General features: G+C 50.4%; 2 protein-coding genes across 7 annotated transcripts in view; one reads left to right on the top strand and one right to left on the bottom strand.

Moving 5' to 3' along the window:
- Positions 1-20336, bottom strand: part of Pi3k21b (phosphatidylinositol 3-kinase regulatory subunit alpha) — a 344756-nt gene that overhangs the window by 52547 nt on the left and 271873 nt on the right. The gene's annotated exons all lie outside the window — the stretch shown is intronic.
- Positions 1-20336, top strand: part of Shal (potassium voltage-gated channel protein Shal) — an 84470-nt gene that overhangs the window by 62592 nt on the left and 1542 nt on the right. For 2 of the 6 annotated variants that reach the window (XM_076895584.1, XM_076895583.1), the window contains exon 5: positions 17049-17328. In XM_076895584.1, coding sequence (XP_076751699.1) covers positions 17049-17192 — 144 coding nt within the window. In that variant the 3' untranslated portion in view covers positions 17193-17328. Of the gene's footprint in view, positions 1-5496; positions 5710-9741; positions 9945-11194; positions 11279-17048; positions 17329-20336 lie in introns of those variants that run through there. The other 4 variants (XM_076895588.1, XM_076895586.1, XM_076895585.1 and 1 more) reach the window with 4 other exon arrangements.

The raw sequence follows: 20336 nt of genomic DNA, 5'->3' as shown, positions 1-20336 counted from the left end.
CTGTTCGCGAAATTCCCGAAATATACGGGACGCGCGTCACGATATTCCCGTCGAGGCGAGTCGACGTGCCACGCGAACGGTTTCGTTCTCGATTGGTTCGAGTAACATCAAACTTCTCGCGTTTAACGCGCAGCGACGGTGGCGATCTCCAGCCAAGATTCGTCGCGCGTATCGAGGATCCCGCTTCGAGGTCGATTGCGAATCGACGGAGGGGATCCAGAGTCGAATCGTCGTCTTCCATCGGCGAAAAGAAAAAAGAGAAAAAAAAAAGATATATAAGAATCTATCATCCCTGCCTAGGTCGAGCCTCGCCGCTCGTCAGCCCTACCCTACGTCTTCCATTTTTAGATTAAAAAAAAAAAGAAGAGAAAAGAACGAAAGAAAAGAAAAAAAAAAAACAAAAAAAGTTGACAACTCGACTGGAAGTCGCGTATCGAATCCTGCCCGAGCTCGTGCCCGCCTTCTTCTCGTCCGATCGCACAAATTTAATATCTCTGGCCCCCTCTAACTACTAACACGACTCTATCCGAATTCCATCAAGTTCCACGAGACGACGCCGAAGCATCCGCCGCGTAAATACCAGCGGAAGGGTATACATACGTAGCACGTGCCAAATGAAACCTTGTGCGTCGTCATCGTCGAGGATCACGAGACGGTTTCGGAGAGAAAAAAGAAAAAAAAAAGAAAGAAAAAAGAAAAGAACAATCTCTTCTTATATTACAATACACACAGACACGTACACGTACACGCAGACACGCACGATTTTCGTTCACGATCGAGTCTAATTAAAAACCACCCCTCGAGAGACCCATCTCGATCCAGTTCGACGGGACTGGACGAAGCAGTCGATCGAAGCCACGCTGCTCTTACACGCGGAAATCGAGTCAGTCGACACGTCGCGCGAACGGAAACGAACGAAGCTCGTTCTCCGGTGGCTTTCGTTCCCTTGACCTTGTCGAAGTCGGGGTGTCGCGGGACACGACACCCTTCGCTCGGAGCGCCGTGGCCCTCCGCGCTCGGGTCGATCGATCGAGCGATACCTCTCGAGCGTATTCGACGCTTCGAGCGATTTTCCGCGCGCGACTCTTTCGTTCGACGCGTTCGTCTCTCGCGGTCGGTTTCGTCGAGGACAGACGACTCTCGCGGCCGAGGCGCCCTGGCGAGGGTGCCTCGGCTCACGCAAGCAGGTTGATCGAATCGAAGGTGCGAGCTTTCGGCCCTAAACAGTAGCTTTAAGGAATCACCCTCCTCTCGTAGATAGGAATCGCAATGAACGTTCGAGGTGACACTAGGAGTTTACGCGGACTGTACATAGAACAGGCGAATCTATCGATCGTTCGATCGCTCGAGGATCGACTTTCGCTTTCGTCGTCGGTTGAGAAATGATCGCGACAGTTCAATTGGCATCCCAGCTGGCTTGCGTTCGCGCTTTACAACAAATACCGCATAATTGTAGTATGGATCGTTTGCTGGTAATTCGAAGCGTTCAGCGTGCCGTGAACAAACTTCTCCGCGACATTCCTTTATCCACATACTTAATTCAACAGATAATTTCGTCAATTATGATCGATCGCGATTAATTCCAAGCTAGATCTAAAGTACAGTGTTCCAAACATTGAACGCGTTGAAGATGATACAAAATCAACGAGCATTAAAATCGAAAGAAACAGAGCTCGATTGAATTCGATCGAGCTTGATATATAGAAAGTAAGAAAAATCGTTCTGCAGAGTAAAATGAATCTTCTTCCAAATTAAAAGCTTCAAACATTGAGTCGATCGGGTGGACTCGATGAAACGGCGTCGCTGGCTCGCGCGAAGCGATCGCCGGAAGCTCGAACGCCTCGCGTTTTAATCGAGATTTACGCCCGGTCCCGTCTAAATATTCCAAAGCGAGATTTATTAACGCGACGATTCGTATTGGCGACGTAAATCCGCGATCCAGCGTCGAGATTTACCGTCGCGTGTGGATTTCGTTCGACTGGGTGACGCAAGCTGGCTGGGAACGCCGATCGCGATATCGCCAGGGGCTCGCAGATCGCGTTATCAGTCCTCGGTTCGCGGCCATTCCACACCGATCGAGCTTTCTCCACGTTTATTTCCAGACGTTACGTCGATATTTTCCAACGGATCTCGATCGCTCGATATCATTTGCACCCCGTTGCTTTTCGCGATACCGATCTCGCGACGTGCTTTAGGTTGTCGCGCATCGTACGTCCTGCGCAGGATGTTCGCAAGGAGGAAGGATGCCAGTTTCGAGTCAGCTAGGTTAAATCGAGGATAGATCGAACGGTTCGCAGAATAATTCTGGTTGACGAGTGGTACGCTTCGAGCAACGTCGACGTTCCCTTCTTTCTTGTCTGTTCAATTATTCACCGCGCGCACATGTAATTTCGCGAGGCATACACAAGTTGGTTGCGTTCACTCGCAAACATCGTAACTATTGGCTATAATTATTTGATAAACAGAAAGTTTAATATGCAGTTCCGCGCGCTACGGCTGTCGAGAACGTCGAGGAAGTTTCGCGGGTTAGGTCGCCGTTTCAGAGCACATTCGAGGGACAACTATCGGAGTGGCTGTCGCGAAAGGAATTCCACGCTCGATTCGAAACTGACGTCTTTCTTCCTCGAACGCTCTGTACGAGGCAACGTTCCCCTGGTCCAATCTCGCCGTGAAGCGACTGGCAAGGTTCACGAGCCCTTGATCGAGCCGAGGACGAAGCGTTTCGGGTACTTTAGTACGTCTCGCCCACACATTCCAGCGATCTGTCAGCGTTTTCCGACCCTGCGACGCTTCTCACTTCCGTTAGAGCGGAAAGAAGTCGACGATCCTTTTGACCAGGCGATATATCTGAAGGAAAAAAACACAGAAATAAAGAAACTGAGATTTTTTAATCGTTCCCGCGTCCTTTCGATCCCCACTTTACAGGGAGGCTTGGTCTCGTCGAATAGATCCTCCTCCGTTTGTGTTCTCGTCGCTCGACGAGCATCGAGATCGAGAAAGAGTAACACGCTCGAGGAAACTGCGATTCTCTGGATCTCTGCGATGCAGACAGAGGTGAAACCGACAGAAGACGGTGAGACGAAAAGGAAAGAACAGAGAAAAAGAAATGGAGAACAGAAAAGCGTTTCTCCATTCCACTTCTGATCAATTCTTCATTTTCAACGACACATACTTCGCGCTCGCTCCGTTCACGAAGCTTTAACTCGCCTCGCGGATCCACCACGGATCCTAACGAATTTCTCACCAGTTCGTTTCGTGTTCCCCTTTAAAGAGTTACCTCGCGTCTCATCCATTCGATCACGATTTGTCCGCGCAGGTGTCCACCACGAACTGTCCACCTTTTCGATCCAGAATACAGCAACGCTGAAGATGTTCGATGAATCTCGCTGCTCCTGTCTGGAGGCGAACTTCTGACCGCCTTCGAAGTCGCGCGTGCCTACACTTCCCCTGGCGACGATCGTTGGACAGTCGTATCGCGGGCGTACAGCTCATCCTTGCACGGTTATCGACTAGAAAGTTGCAAAGGCAACGCGCGCCTCAACCTTGACCGTAGGGATGTCCAAGAGCTATAGGTGACAGCGTTCGTACGTAGCCACGTGTACGTGCGCGTTGGTCAGCTGTGTGGGTGCGTCACACGTGTCGTGTGTTGGTTCGGTGCAAGGGTCGAGGGTGCCAGGTCTCTTTCCACGGAAGACACCCCGCGGAGATTCACGCCTCGATCATTTGCCACGTATGCTGTTCGACGATCGTTCGATCCGTTCCAGGACGTAGAACGAACGCTCGTAGCGACTAATAGAATCTTTTCTTTCCTGCCGCGCTGCGACATCGGAAGGGGGTTGGTTAATAGAGGTTCCAGGGTGTCGACAGGGGTTCTATTAGTTCTACGGTGTTCCAAGTCGCTTGCACTTTGCACACGCGGATGGAGATGGATCGAGCGATCGTTGGACCATGCAGGTTTCCTGTCAGTGCTTCGCAAACTTTTCTTACTTGGCTTCCTCGCGATTCACTCAGATCTCTGGCCTAAAAAAAGTTCCAAGTGTGAAGTTCTTGGGGAACGTTTTAAAAGGCTATCGTTGTTCGCCGTTTTCGATATATCCATGCACGCTCTGCCTTCCTCGTTTCGCTTGGGGTGGTCCCAGGGAATCTTCGAGCTTTGAGCTCGCGCTGTTCCTGACTTAACGTGGTCTCGCGCGAATCCTGGAGAACCAACCCCTCAGGGAACGACGGCGTTCACGGTCGCGTCGAATTTTTCTTCCAGAACTGCGAGCGTCGATTCTGTTCGAATTCCCACGGTCTCGAATCGTTTTCTTCTGGCTCGCGACGAGCAACGATGGTCGACTCTACGACTGTTCGTGTAATTTCGCAACGGAGACGTCAGATTTGCTGTCGCTGATAGGATTCGATCGTAGATAGGACTCGTCTCTCTATATTCCCTTTGAGTTCGATAGCGGGACAAAGCAAATGGTCTACTTATCTATCCATTCCCTCGCCTTTCAGCCCGCCTATCCTTGTTACACCGTGAACGTCGCCTTTGTGCTCGATCATTGATCTACGCGTTACTCGATCCTCGTCTTTTGTCTACACTCTGGCTGACGAGTCGCGATATTGTTCCAGGCGAGCCCATCCCTTCGTTGGTTCAGCCGGTTCGCCAGTTTTCTATACAGTTGCTCTTTCAGAATTTCGTCGAGCTGTTTGAACGAGGCGTATTCCTCGAATCAGCTTCGTTGTTATCTATTTGCGCGTTCTCACTGCGTTCTTCACTTTACATAGCCGCGTCTACACTGGGGAACCATTCAATCCGCGCCTAATTGAATTCCGAGTGAACGAATGCTTAGCAAAGCTTGCAGAAACGATGTGTAATCTGTAAAATTAAGCCTCTTCTTGGCGCCCACTCGTTCTACTTCCGCTCACACGGTCCCGTTTCCCTGTTCAACCGAGCAGCAACATCGATGCTAATTATTACCACAGCCATCTTCTTCGGACGTGGAACTAATTGGTACAACGTGTTACCAAATGCGAGACACGTCTACCCTTCGGCACCTCGTCTTCTGATCCGTGCCAAAGGTTTCGCTCGATCCAGATAGCCAAACAGCAGCACGTGTTTTCGATGATTGGGTAGTGGTCGAAGCTCTTCAAGCGGCCACCTTTTATTCGCGTCACGGAAATCGCGCGCGAATCTGGTCCCATTAAAACCGCCCAGCGTCGAACGATGGTTGGCATTTCGACGAACGAGCTTCGCGGAAACGACGATGAAGACACGCGAAATACCGCGAGATACTGGAAATTCCTTCTCGCGCGCTTCCCAATCACTCGTTTACTACTCGTTTCGTTATCGCGCCTTCGTCGCTTGATGGAAGAGTTTAGAAAATCGCGAAAAGAAAACAGCGAAATTGTCACCGAGCGCGGACGCGATCACGTCGCGTCGAACTAATTGCCCCCCTCGCATGATGCGCATTATAATATATAACACGAGTTGCTTTCATGAATAATGCATAGCCGAAGGAACACCGGGAGCCTGTAGTGGAGCATCCACTTCAGATCAGCCAGGCAAGAGAAAATTGAATCTTAAGTGTCCGTCTGAAAAGCTCCGTCAATTTCACTTTTGCCGTCGTTGGCCCAGTAACGAGCACCATCTTTTCGACACTTCTCCGCCACCCACCCCACACACGTCACCCTCGTACACCCTTCGATCATCCAGCGAACCGTGTCCGCGGCTCCCACCACCCAATCGAACACACTTTTCTTCACACACTCTCTCTGTTCCCCTTCGTTAAAAACGTTATATACAAACGGCGACGCCTCTTCGTTCCGATTGCCACTGATCCACGATGGGAATCGAGGGGTCGAAACGTCGCGGAGGGTGCGAGCCGACGCCTCATCGTCGTATCCCGTGTCGCAGACGTGTTTCAACGCCTGTTTCGAACCGCGAAGCCATCGACGACGACACGTGGCATCCTCGAGAGCGGGTGGCGAAAAGAAATGGCACTCGATACGATCGAGGAGTTCGGATAAGATCGAAGAGTGGAGGCTCTTCAGATATCGGGGTGAGATTTTTTTCAAGACGCCTCGTCGAGATGTCCGATAGAGAGAAAAAAAAAGCGTCGGCTCGCACCTGCTCGGTATTCAGGCCACTCGACTTCTATTTTCGGTGTTGATGTTGGTTTACTCGCCACAACCCCCCCACAAACCCCTCACCCACCGAGTTTTGCTCCACTTAATCGTTATTGGAAACTGATTGGTCCTTTATATATGACACGCAATATACGTATACCTGGTTCGATTAAATATATTGTATATAATGTACGTGGATCATGTCACCTGTGTATATTTTATTAAGTCGTTCAAGGGTACGAAGCGAGATTTACCGCGCGGACGAACGTACGGAGGAGGGCCGATCGAATTCAACGGTAGCTCGTACAGGCGTCGAAGACCACCCTAAATACCGATCTGCAATGGCTACGAAAAGTATTTCGAAACCTGATCGAACAACCATTCGTTACCTCTTCGAAGGAAAAAAAGGAACGCTATCCAAAAAAAATCTCTACGCGAGAATACTTTTTCTAGCCACTGTACGAAGCAACCAGTGAATTATAAGTGAATTAAGCATCCGTCGGATCCCTGGGAAGGACGATAAATCTCGTTCGCTCGGAACGAACTGTCCCTGGTAAAACGGAAGGGGTGAACTGACGTTGGCGAGGGCCTACGTTACCCGCGACAAGACGCGGTCCCTTCGCGTTCGAGAGTACAGACGAGCTCGAGTAACCGCGAACAATGGGCCCAGCGGTGACGAGTCGTTTCCCTTTTTCACCGTGGGGACCAGTGTCGCGTTGAAATTCGGGAGCACCTCGCGTGGCACGCATTAATCACCCCGTTCAGGACCTGCCTCGCGCGTCCGGGGTAGGGAAATTCGATCCAGGAATGATCGCAGCACTCGCGGCTTGTCTGAACGCGTCGATTACAGCTGGTGGGGCACGACGATCGGACGATCGAGTTGATATCTTCGCGGATTATTCCCGATCGGCTCAGTGGCTCGTGATTATCGATGGCTCTACCCTCCGTTCGTTTTAGCGTCAGCAGCAACGTCGTGAAAATTAATTACCGTTCAACAGGTAAGTCGCTCGATGGACTCCGCCGGCTGTAAACGTCGCTACGTGACAGGCTGTCGTTTGTCAATTTTTACGACCGCCATTGCGCATCGTGTCGGTGATATTCTTGATATCGAAAGAGCGCTCGCGGTGCTCGGCTGTGACTTCACGCTTCGCGGACCTCTCGCGATATGTCGCGAGTTTTTCGTGGTTGTCGTTGGATCGTGTACCAAGTGATTGGTGATTTTAATGAGAGAGACGACGGTAATGTGTCCGAGGGGCGTTCGCACAGCCAGCACGAACGATTCTACGTGTTGCGATCGGATGTAGAAACGATTCGTCGACGACGCAGACGCGGGAATTGCGAGCGTCGAATTCTACTCGTCGCGCGGTTTGATTTCGTCGTTGATCGAGATTCTGCTCCCCCCCCCGACCCCCTATCGAAATTACTCACCCTTCTCGAATCGTTGAAAAATGCCACGGGGTACAATGTAAATATGTCTGTACATTTTGTAACATAAACACACTGTTGGCACCTGTTGTGTGTGGTTCGTCCCGTAGAAACAGTTCTCGTCCGTTTAAGGTAAGGCCCAACAGAGAAACAAAGAACGTCAATTCTGTTACTTGTCTGTTTCTACCTTTTGTTTTTTTCATTTCTGAATCGCTCCTCCGGTTTTATGAAAGCCTGCTAGCTCGGTTTACCTTTCATTTCTTCTTCTTTTTTTTTGTCCTTTCTTTGGGAAATGTATTGTTACGATCGATTACTATTTCTTCTCATTCTACTGGCACTATTCCTCTTCCACACTTCTATGCTACTCGCATATATATATATTATCTATACATATACGTTACATATTGTACATCTCTTTTTCTTGGACTGTTTTGAATGCGAACCTCTCCACGATTTTCAGACACGACTTCGTGCTCGACGGATTGTTCAAGCGTACATACCCAGTTGCCCCCCCCCCCCCTTTCAAATCTCACTTTTGTTTCCTTTTTAACGAGGGTTGTGCCCGCAAAGGGTGGAAAGAAGAGGGTAAGAGAGTGTCGACACCGTTTTCACGTCGCTGATACTCGCTCGCTCTCGCCTCTCCTCCTCCTCTGCCCTTCGAGTCAACCCCCCCTGTGCCTCGATAACACTTGCCTTCAGTGGCCCTCGCGAACAAGAGTGCCACTGAACTCGCGACCAATTAATTAGCGAACGCTCGAAGACGCGACTCTCCGCGAAACTGCATGGAAACCGAGCGGAGAATGTTGTTTCTTGTGTTACGCTCGCGATGGCCCTTCTCGCAACCCCCGGAACACCCGCCCCCAACCCCCCCTGGTCGATTCGAAGAACGTTTATTACTGTTTCGTTCGTTCTCCGATCGATCGACCACTCTGCCGCCTCTAATTACTCTATTTTCTTTCAGTGAAACTCGTTATCGAAACTCTATCCCGAATATTTAACTCTCGCCATTAAGCCACTCGACGCCACGATCACTCGCTAAGCCGATTTGATCGCCGAGCAGACACTGAACTCTGCGTTACCTTTCGTTTATCGAACGCCTTCGGTCAGGGGTCTCTTGAAATCTGCCACCCGTTCTGTTTCTACTGTTCCATTCGAGATCCACCGTCATTTTTAATCGGGATTTTCAAACGTATATTCGATAACGCGATGATATTCGAAGGGGGATGATAGGAATGGCCAATTTTGCGCGTCGCTGAAAATTATCGAATTTTAAACACATCCTGGCATCACTTGCGAGGTAATATTGAATATCAGATACAGCTACATCCCTCGTGTGATTTTTGCAAAAATTGCATCGCGCGATTAAGAACAAAATGGCACCATAAATTGGCCGTATTCTGTCGTTCTTCTAAGCGAACACGTATGGACTAGCCCGCGACTTTCTCGTGCGCGTCGCATCCGGAAATTCGGGCCAAGTCCGCAGCTGGCCGCGACGCGGACTAATTAAATTTAATTAACGGCCGTCGAGGCACGCGCGCGCGCGCGCGCGCGTAATCAACGGCGACAGATCGATTCTCGCGAGCGGCGTTCGCGACCGACCAGAACGAGAACAAGACGAGACGATCCGTGCTCGATCGTCGGTCGAGAACGTTCGACCGTAGGACGAGTTTTAGTTGAGAGGCCTCGTTTTCGTTTTCGACGACAGAGAACACGACGCGCTGTCGATGGAAGTAATTTCCTAGCTAGTCGAAAAGTCAGCCTCGAGACAGACGTGCGAGCGTGCATCAGCAGACGATGCCCGGATAGAAGCCACCCCCTTCTTCGCCGTTCGAGCTGGAGCCTTCGAAATGGCGCGTATCATCCCTCGTTGATCGTTCGTCCTTCCAACGTTAGGCTGAATTAGGGTTTAGCGTGAATCTAGCCTCGTCGAGTGTACGTTGTTCTGTTGTTTCTTACTAGCTTTTTTTTTCTTTTCTTTTCCCTCTTCGAGAGGCTCGTCGCTCCCCGCGCGGAGCGGCGCAGCCGATTTGATTCGTTAGCGTAGGGGGTAAAAAGAGAACGCGCGGCCGATCTGACAACGGCTGTACGCGCGTCAGAGAATCACGACTAGAGATAATCCGTAGAGGCCCATGTAGAAACAGACTCTTTAGGGTAGGTGAGCTTAGCGTGCAACAATGTAGTGTGTGCTTGTGGTGTGGATTTCAGCAGGCGTACAGTCAGTACATCCCGGCGACAAGGGCCCAAGTATCGGGTGCCCAAGGCGGGCAGACCGGGGCTGCGATGGACGGGACATACCTCGTCGAGGCCTCGTTCTGAATGGCCTGACCTTTCTTAGCCAAAATCCTAGTAAAAAGCACGCTAAACTACAGATCCCTGTTAACGATCCCAAACAGAAATAAAAAAAAAAAAAAAAAATACCAATACAAAATACGAAACAAAACCAAAACGAACGTGTGATAGTACAGAATACTACTGAGACATAGATAATAACGATAGTGCAGAAGTAAAACGTAAAATCGAACCAAAAAAAAAAGTAGAGAAAAATAAGCGAGAAACGAAAGAAAGATACGAACGAATCGAAGTATGTCGAGGCGAACAGCAATAATCCGGAAATTAGAGCAACGACGAACACACACGAGTCACAGTCGAATCGGTTCAGAGGCCGAGCAGTCGAGAGCGTTTGGATAAGGAAAGGTAACACGAGAAATGCGATATACGTTTCAAAAAACAGACACACGTAGAACACTCGTACGTGAATGATTTTTCGGACATAGAAAAACGTACGACGTAAACGTGAGAACGTTCTGAAGGGAGCGTTGAAACGAGAGTGTACGATGGGCACGCGGAAGAGCGCCGGAAGTAAAAGTAACTAACAAAAGCAATTGACACAAGACACACACAGTGAGTTATAATGTAGACTACACAGATATAAATCAATCAAATTCTTGTATTTCCTCATTTCCGTGCCCACCCGTTCATCGACGACCGACCGACCAACCCGACCCGTGCGATCTCCAACGTGGAACGTTTGGACACCTACGATGACGTCGCATCGTCCGCCCACTCATCGTCATCGTCATCACGGACGTCATCACAATCGTCCCCGTTGTCTCATCCTGCCCGCTGCGAATCGGCATCTCTTTCTCTTCACATCCTCTCTGTTCATCCGCTCGTCCTCCACGATGGACAAAAAAAAAAAATAATAAAAAAACAACAAACAAACAAATAAAAAATGAATTTTTAACGAACACGAATCACATACATGAACGAAAATCATGGACATAACGAACGGAAAAATAAAAAACAAAAATGAACGTCGAACAAACAATTCGTCCACGTGAAACCGTGCGAAATTTATAATGAACCCGATGGATGTCTCTCGCGCGCTCTCTCTCTTCTTTTCCCTCTCTTTCATGCTGGAATTTTCGTGGACGACGTTTAATGCAAAATAAACGAACGAAAACACACGCTAACGACATTGGCGATGGGAACCAATCGGATAACATGTATATCGTGATCGATGAATGCACACGATGGCAATGTGCAAAAAAAAAAACATATGTGTACGCACATAATATGTTAATATATATATATAAAAAAAAACATATCGCGGCGTTTTCAACGATGGCCGCTGAAAATATCGCACGTCCACTTTTAGAGCTTGTCTTATCAGCTAACCTCGAACGAGAGCAAGGATAGAGTGGTGCTCGTATATGGGGACCGTATACAAGTGCGGAAAAAGGTAAAGAAAACCGTGTTACCTGGAAACCATTTTGGATACGATGATAATCGATGTACATTACATACTATGTTACAATCGTTTCGTTGCTTTTTTGCGCGCGCGTCCGTTAGATCCTCCCGGTCCCTCGCGCGTGTAATGGCACCGTGTTCTGCATACTTGGACGCGGAAATGGAGATGCACGCGGGGACGGAAGTTACGCTCGCGCCGCCGATTTTACTTTCCACGGAAAGGGAGTGGCGGGGCGAGGTTCACACGTAGCCTGCCTGACACGTATCTGAACTTTAAACACCCATAAAAGATTCTCGCGGATGCGAACGAGACCCAGTTTCGAAACTAGATGCAAAAAAAAAGGTATACAGGCACGCGTGCTTGTTACACGCCGTTAGACGTACGCGTGGGATCGAGCGCGCGCGCGTACAATATTCCACGATGTTTATCGGATGTGTATAAGATCTATATATTACGTATACATTATATATATATATATACTATTGTGTGGCCGTTGGGAGAATATGAGGCAGCTTTTCTTGTCCTTCAACGGAAGGCTCGGGACGAAGGACACACGAAGGCCTCCCCATGTATCCCCTTGGTGGTCGAGAATTATATCGTGTCGCGTGGCTGATCCCTGGATTGGCTTCTGGGTGTCTGCTTTCCCCGAGAAACACTTTCCTCCTCGCTTCTTCTCCGTCGCAACACTCTCCTCCTTTCGCCCCCATACGTTCCGCCCCGACCTTTCGAACGTACGTTCGCTTTCAGTTTTCCGTTTCGTTTACTTCCCCTTTCGTTACACCTACGAATACGACGCTCTCGATCCCCCTTCGACGTTCTTTTACAGACCCACGATCTTCGTTTCTACGTTACGATATTTCTTCCTGTCTCTTTTTCGTTCGTTTCTTTGGGGACGTTTTTCTAACTCTACCGCCCTTCTTTCACGGTCGTCCCATCGACGAGACCTTCCCGGCATGGCGCCTACTCGAATCCGTCATGTTGCGGCTGACTCTTGATCTGGCTTCTGATTTGCGCACCTCTCTGGTGATCCAGCTACGCTTCTTCGCATCCCACGTTCGTCTCCCGTCAGTCTGGCATCCGAATAGGACGCGCGACTCCCCGCGACCTCCATATTATTTGTCCACCCTCCACGCTCGCCCGCTCTTCCACCCTCTCGACGCTTTCAACCCGCTGCGCGCTACGCTCCGGTTTCTTTTCACTTTAGCCAGCTTTCCCATCGCGGATAGGTTGCCAGGGACTAAATCACCGCGAGACACGGCCAAGACGTTTGATAGCACCTAGGCGCTTAGGCGACCGTAGCAGGAAGCGTTCACCGGCTGAGGAATCCGTCGAGGAACGAGGGTAAATTCAGCTGGGGGAAGATTAGACGTATTCGGCTCCAGCGAAGCAGATTTACGCCTCTTTTACGACTAGAACGCCTTTTCTTTCGACCGCGTCCGTCATTCGTTCTTCCTTTCTCCGCTGTCTACATCCGGCTGTAGTCGCGAGAAATGCGCGAGAAGAGGTGAATCGCGTTGCTTCCGTTCGCGCTTTAAAGCGACGTTTTATCGTACTTCGAGAGTGCGACGAGCTGCTGCCTTCGACGACACGTGGATGGTTGCTGGTTAAATTGGAATTAATTAGAATTCAAATCTTGTCCCTATTCCTTTTTCTTTTTGAAGGAGTCGATCCCATCGTGGGATCATATCGCAGCGTCCAAAAATACACGGTCCAGCAATCTTCGCAGCTGATAAAAACGTCTGCGAAACCGTCGTAAATATCCTCGAATGTAAACATCGCTTTCGAAACCGGTCACTTTAGGCCCCCTTGGTACCGCGCGGCCATAATCCTTTCATCCGGTCTCGCAGCGCCACGCCTTCGTAACCACTTTCGTATAAAAATTGCTCGAGCCTTTGCCGCGCGTGATTTATTTTACGATCGCGCACCCGGTTAAAGCACGCGGCGGCGCGCGTTGCGACTAATGGCCCCGGCCCGCTTTAATAAGCGCGGCCGCCCCCGTCGTCCTCGCCGGCTGCGCGGCGATGATTAATGGCGCCGCGGCGACGCGGAAGAACGCCTGGCGAAATTCGTGGCCGATCCTCCCGCATCGTCGTAATGCGTTTCTCTTGTATCGCGCTAATGCCACGCGACGATCGTTGACGCGGCACCCTCGCGTGTCTACGGCCGCTGCTTCCTGCCCGACCATCCGCGATTTCCGATGCTCGCACGCGCGGAGAACACGCTGGAGAAGATTCACTCTGGGGTCTTCGATACGAAACGAAGATTTGTTACAATTTTCCTTGAGAAATTTCGAACCGTCTGGAGGAATTCTGTCTTTGCGATCAGATTCAACCCCTTTTTGGTGTCTCTACGAAAAGTAACTTGATCTTGGTACGTTATGAGGGACGAAGAGAGGTCGTTAATAATTTTCCTCGTGAAATTGAATTTCCTTGGACACTTTGAAGCCTCGCGATTATTAAAGGATCGTGATAATTTGACGTTGAACGTTCATCCCCGGGCGGGGCATTTAATCGCGAAAAAACGACGCGTCAATCCCCTGGCAATCTTTCTGTCTCCGGTGAGTCTGACGCGAACCTCGTCGTCGGCAGCAGCAGGTCTAGGCAGCTTGATCAATCGTCGGGAGCTGGGTACGTTGGAACCGAAATAACGCGTGCACGCGCCGCCGAAAGAGAACAGCACGCGTCTCGTGCGTCACAGCGTCGAAAGGGAGCAACGCGAGCGAGGATGAAAGCTCGTCCACGCGACGAATTCTGCGCGATGCGAGCCGATCGACCATGTCGCGAACAAGATAAACCAGGAATGTACGAGACGGGGAGCTCGCTGGCGGATCGAGTAATCCTGCCCTCGACAACTATCCGCGATGCTGATTCTGTTCGCCAGCTGTAACCAGACGTTAAGTTTCGCGTCGAGCTAATCGGACTGTCGTTAGCGTAACGAGGCGGGTTGCGCTTCGCAAACTTCGCATCGCGTGACGTCGAACGGAAATACCTAACTATCGTTAGGTATTGCACGACAGTTGGCTATTGCGCGATTTCGCGTTAGTACGCTCTTGCTGAGAGTCGCAACGTGAGATACAAACGGGGGTGGCGAATTAATCTCGCGAGGAGAATTCAATTTATGAACGAGTACACGCGTGGACGAGCCTTTAGGTCGAGCTACGCGACGCTACAGTCGGATCGTGGACGTTGGGAAGATCGTAAGGGACGCTCGTCGCGCGATCGTTCGCGCTCGAGTGCTGCTTGGAGAACGGTCCGCCATTATGGTGCGCGAGCGCAGTCTCGCGATTTTCCTTGGGAACTCCGACGGTTTCCGCAGGCAGCCGTTTACGTGAACGCGTCGATTCTTTTAGTCGGTCTATTTTTCAGCTGTGCTCCTCCCTTCTGCGATCTGTCGGCCACGTAGGCTTCCGTAGGACTTGGTGATAATCGTTTGAACGCTTTCGAGAAGTGTTTGACTTTAGTATCGTCTAGTAAATGGTCCCTGATTGCTCGCGTTGCGTTCGTATCGCGGCGAGAGTTCAGAATAAGTATAATTTTAATATCGACGCGAGCAATTAAGGGTTAGGCTGTACCCCTAGCGCTGGCATGGATTCTACCGTCCCCCCGACTCCTCGCGACTCAGGGGTCGTGAACGAATCCGACGCTGATGAGAGGTAGACGATTAATCGCCTTGCATTCTTTTCTCGATTCTAACGCCCGTACCCGGGACACGTCGTACGTATTGTTGGAGTAATTATACGCTTGACGAGCAGTTCGCTTCTATCGGTATGAGATAATGACAAAGCGAGCCCGTCGAGAGCTTCGCTGATAGAGAGACCCGCTTTTATTCGCGCACACGCCCGGAAAATGCTCAGCCGACTACCGAGCGCTGTGACCAAGCTTCGACGTATGTACCATATAACCCTCAGAGCTACCTCGAATTGCACCTTGTATGCGACTGCACTGCATCCCGGATGCGTTTCCATTTCAAGGCCGGCTCAATTCGGCGAACGATCGCGCTTTCCAATCGATGCTCGCCTCAGCCGCGTTCTCTTCTCGTAATTGCGCAGAGAAAGAAACGAGGATGATAAGATCGACGAGTCTTATCGCCCTCCAAGTAGATTTCCTTTGAGCCGCGTTTCGAGAAGCAGAAAGCGCGTCGCTCGAATGAACGGCAGCGTCGAAACGAATCAAAGCCACGAACCGTACCGCTTGAATCGATGGCTTGTCGAGAAACGGTCGTTCTTATTGCACCTGGCATGTTTCTTTTATACATCGATCGTACACCACCTGATTCTCCACAGCAGCGCGCACTCACACACGCACCCTCTATTGTATTTTCTCTTCACCCGATTCTTTCACTCGTAGACGTATCTTGTTCTTGTTACTGTTGTTGCATCGCTGTTACGTTTCCCACTATTTCTTTCTTTCGATACGATGTTTGTATATATGTATATGTGTACACACTGTGATTGTTGCTCTTGTTAGTCTTGTGTCTCTGTGTTGGTAGCACACGTTGTTCCGCTTTTCACTTTTCGACCACCCCCGTTTCTTGCGGTCGTACTCTTGTCTGTCGCTGTGCCTACTTTTCGCATGAACTTTTTCTCTGTTTCCACGTCTGAATTGGCTTGCACGTGGCCCCCCTCTCCCCCGTGCCTCTTTCATTCTACACCAACCCCCGAACCCCCTCGCCTTCCCCTCTCGACATCTCTCTTCGCTCGTTCGACGCGATCTCTTAGCCTCGCGGACGCTCGATGCTCCAACGGAGATGGAAACCCGCGGCATCGAGACTTCTTTCACGTTCTCCTTCACCTTTTTTTCTCTCTATTTTTTTTTCTATCACTCTCTCTCTCGTCGCGTACTTTTTTTCTCTCTCTCTCTGATATGTTATTTTTTTTTTTTTTTCTTACTTCTCTCCGATCGAGGCTTTCCGCCATTTTTTCCACACTTTTCGACGCCTCTCGAGGGAGTTCGCGGGCGATACTCGAAAGCGGATCGATGCCACGAGGTGAACGCCACCGCGAGATCGCGTCTCTCATGTATTCCATTTCATCCGAAAGTGATCAGCGGGAGGCAGCTTCGTCGGTTCTTTGAGGCTTGAAAAGGAGAAAAAAAAATGGCGAGCGTCACCGGGACGCTTGCGTTCTTGTTTGTTCAAAGATACGTCGAGAATAGGGGGCGGAAAGAAAAAAAGAAAAGAGAGAACCGAGTGAGAAACGAGAGGGATCACTATGCTCGAGGAGCGTGAGAGAGAAAAACGCAGGCAGGAAGTACAAGCGGACGTACGTAAGAAAGAGAGAAAGAGAGGAGGAGAGGGGGGAGAGGGAGAGAGAGAGAGAGAGAGAGAGAGGAGACGTAGAGAGTAGTATAACACGCCTTTATAATTATACTTTCGAATATATAGTTGCTCTAGAAACGTAGAAACAAAGAGGATAACGAAGTGAACGAGAGTGAGAGAAAGAGGTAGAGAGAGAGAGAGAGAGAGAGAGAGAGAGAGAGAGAGAGAGAGAGAGAAAGAGAGAGAGGGCGGAAGGAAGCGTGGTTGAACGTGAGAGTGATCGAGTGAGAGAGAATGTAGAGAGAAAGTAAAGAGAGAAAAAAAGAGAACGAGGCGTGGAAGAACGTGAATCGTGAGAAGTGTTGACGAGAGAAGTGGAAGAGAAAATGAGGGGGAGAGCGAGAGAGGGAGCAAATGTGAGGGAGAGAAAGAGGGAGAGCAAGGAGATATATTAGATGGACGAAGAATCTAAATTGCAACATATTCGAAATACGAATTGTTCCAGGACCTAAAGAAGCGCGGTTCCCACACCTGTGACATGCAGGCCCTACAGCCACTTCCGGTCCCAACCACCACCACAACCAACACCGCGCCTGCCATGACTACTTCCGGTGGGCAGCCACCGCTTCCGGTATCGGAGACCGCTTGAGTCGATCACCGAGACCAGTCACGATCACCATATCCGTTATTACGAACAAAAATATAATATCACCTTTAATAAACACCAACCACCGTCCTCCTCTTCTACTCGATGAAAGAACAATGGCCGACTGGCCGGAAGAACGGTGAGCCTGCATTCACGATCTTTTAAATCGACGCACGGGCCTGTACACGCGTCCGTCACGAGGCCAGCCGGAAGTAGTCCTGCCTCCATTGGATTCTCGCGCGTCACCACTGAGATATCTCGCGATTTCGACGCGCTACGACCACGGTTTCGCGTCCGCGGGACTACTTCCGACGGTACTCAATAACTTCGCTATAACTTTACGTTATTTCCAGCTACGATCAATAATTGCTAGTCTCCGGAAGTAAGCGTTTCGTATCGTACGACAATTGAACACCGTCGCGGTCACTCAGACGTTCTCCGTTTCCTTTAAAGAAGAAGGAAAAGAAGACGCGGAACGCGTACGATTCTCGTTGCAACAAACGGCTACACTTCCGACGACTACTCTCATTCGATCCGTAACACATTCTTCGTCCGTTGAGAAAGGAAAAAAATGGAAGGCAAGAGAGAGAAAGCGTACGAGTGAGAGGACATGGTTCTCTGGGTGCGTCTAGCGCGTTTAGAGCGAGCGTATTTATTGTTAGCCGCGAGAGCTCTGTTCCCCTCTCTCTTCGCATGCATCCAGCCGCTGGAGACGCGTCGCGACGCCAAGCTGCCCGCGTTATTCACGCGCGTACCGATCGATCACGCGTATATACATGCACACATAGTCAGGCTTAGCGTCGCGGCCGCGACGCCTCTCAAATCCACCGGAAACTCGCGACCCTCCTCGACGCTGATCAAGCTTTATCGCCCTAGCCAGCCTAGAGAGCTTATCGTTCGTTCACGAAGACGCATCGAGGTGCTTGACTCTCCGAGGGAGGCCTGATTGGGAACCGTGGAGAACATGGAGAACATGGAGAACATGGAGAACGTGGAGAACGCGTTTCGAAACGTTTTCGGCTGCGAGTCGCGAGCTTAATTGGCTCGATTGAAGGGGCGAAGTTTCGTAGCTAGTTTAGCAGAGGTCGGGGGCATGTTTGCAGCTCGGATTGATCAGCTGCCCGTCCACGGTGGCTTTGTAGGTGTCCGTGGGTCAACATTACCGAAGCCATTCGTCAGGATGTTCGGGAGAATGGCACAAAGCAACTTTGAAAGCGGCCGCAGGCCGCCAGTTCCGGAGTCCATTTCGAAGATGAAATACCTGGCCGCGTTTGTTCGGAGATCAGAACGGCGGTGTGTCGAGCGAGCCCTTCCGCCGTTCAAACATCCGCGCCAGGACGTGTACTCCGAGTTCCGTCGCAAACGCATCGAAAATGGCACCGTTGGTTCGTTTGCTCGAGAGACTGGTACCGGAAGATTGATGCTCGCGGCTGATCGAACCAAGCAGAGATTCTTCGTTCGCTTCTCGAACGAGTGTTTGTTTAACTTTTTCCATCCTCGCGATCGTACTCTCGAAGGGTCGCCAATTGGTCGAGCGAACTTCAGATTCTTGTCGAAGGAAGAATCGACGCTCGAGCTCCAGCTGACCGGAAACGAGCCTCCTCGCTCGTGGACGCGGTATATCGAGCCCTCGACTTTTCGTTTAATCGCGTTTACAGTGTAATTTGGGCCGACCGATAAGCCGTGGATTCGACCCGGTTTCCGGTTCGAGCCGGCTATAAAGTGGATCGACCAGGCAATGATCGATCGGTCGAGCCGCGTCACTCGAATATAGGTGGCGAGAGGTTTCGAGCGGTCGGCTGAAGAGCGACGAGCACGCGGGAGGAGAGACCTGGATCCGTGGAACGAGGTCGAACCGAAATTTGCATAGGGGATGCAGCAGCCCTCTCGAGCTCTTCTTGCGTCGCGGCTTCCTGATCCTTGCTCGAATCGCGTTTGCGTCTCAGCCTGTCCTTTACAGCTGTTCGTCGTACAAGCTGGTTCCTTGTAGACTAGGGGTGGATGCGTTGCAGGTCGAAGATGACCGCGAGGTGCTTCGAAACGTCGATTAAAAAGGCGAACACGTGGAAGGAGGCTCGTTTCAGCAACCCCAAGTATTCTTGAAATGTTCGAGCTATTTAATTATGTATGCGAGGAGTATTTTCGGCTGGCGGTTCTTGTTCAGCTTTATGGAATTAATTATTCATCGGTGGAAAGTGCAGCGAGCGGAAGAGTGCCCTTATCAATATTCGCTCCAAGTATTCGCGCGTTTTCGATTGTCTCGTTGAACGAAAAATGTTGTGACGCGTAACAGTGGCGCGAGAATGTACGGAATTGAACGGAACGCCAGCGAAGTTCCCTCGCGAGTTCATCGTCAGCAAGCGCAACCACTTTCGCAAGCGAGAGGCCTCACTTAGAGCCGAGGACACTCGAGTGGACCAGCCGCTCTCTTTTTTCCGTGCTCTCCACTCCACGTGGCAACGGGGTCCGTTTTGCTAGCCCTGTTCTTACAATAGCCCAACAATCGATTCGTCTTCGTTCGCTTGTCCCTTTTCGCCGCTTCTTTCCGTGGCCGAGTTTCGAACCAGGCCTAGCTCCAGACGCGAAATTCCTCTGGCTTCCTGGAACGTCGCGAACCAACGATCGCGCGACTTTCTTTGCGATCTTCGCTGCTTTTCTATCCACTTTCGCCTGTTTCTATCGTAAAATCGATTTCACAAGGTGTCTGAGAATCTCGCGATTCGTCTGAACTTTCTTTTCTTTCGTTTAAACATGGAGTATCCTCTTCATACGAGGTCGAAGATCACAGACGTCCACGAAAATTTAGAACAGAGTCGCGGGATGTTAATAAGATTGAAACAAAAGCGGACGTATCACCTCGTGGCTCATTTTCTTGGCTACTTCTAATGATTTCCTGCTGGTAGCAACGTTCCATAATTCGAGGCTCTTGGCCAGTCTCCCGAAACTTCTCAACTCGACCAGCGTCTCCAACGAAATTTGAATCTTCCAGCGGATCTTCGAATTGAATTTAAATCTCTCCTCCAATGTTTCTTTCGCGGATAAATTTCGATGCGAACGTCCCTTTAGGTAAGACAAAAATCGAATGGCGCGGAGAACAGCGTGTCGCTGGGTTGTAAAGTTGGACTCGTTCGCTCCAGACAGCTTCGG

The sequence above is a fragment of the Xylocopa sonorina genome, chromosome 5, assembly GCF_050948175.1.
Source record: "Xylocopa sonorina isolate GNS202 chromosome 5, iyXylSono1_principal, whole genome shotgun sequence".
In the NCBI taxonomy this organism is placed as follows: domain Eukaryota; kingdom Metazoa; phylum Arthropoda; class Insecta; order Hymenoptera; family Apidae; genus Xylocopa; species Xylocopa sonorina.
This window is presented reverse-complemented; position numbering and strand designations above follow the sequence as displayed.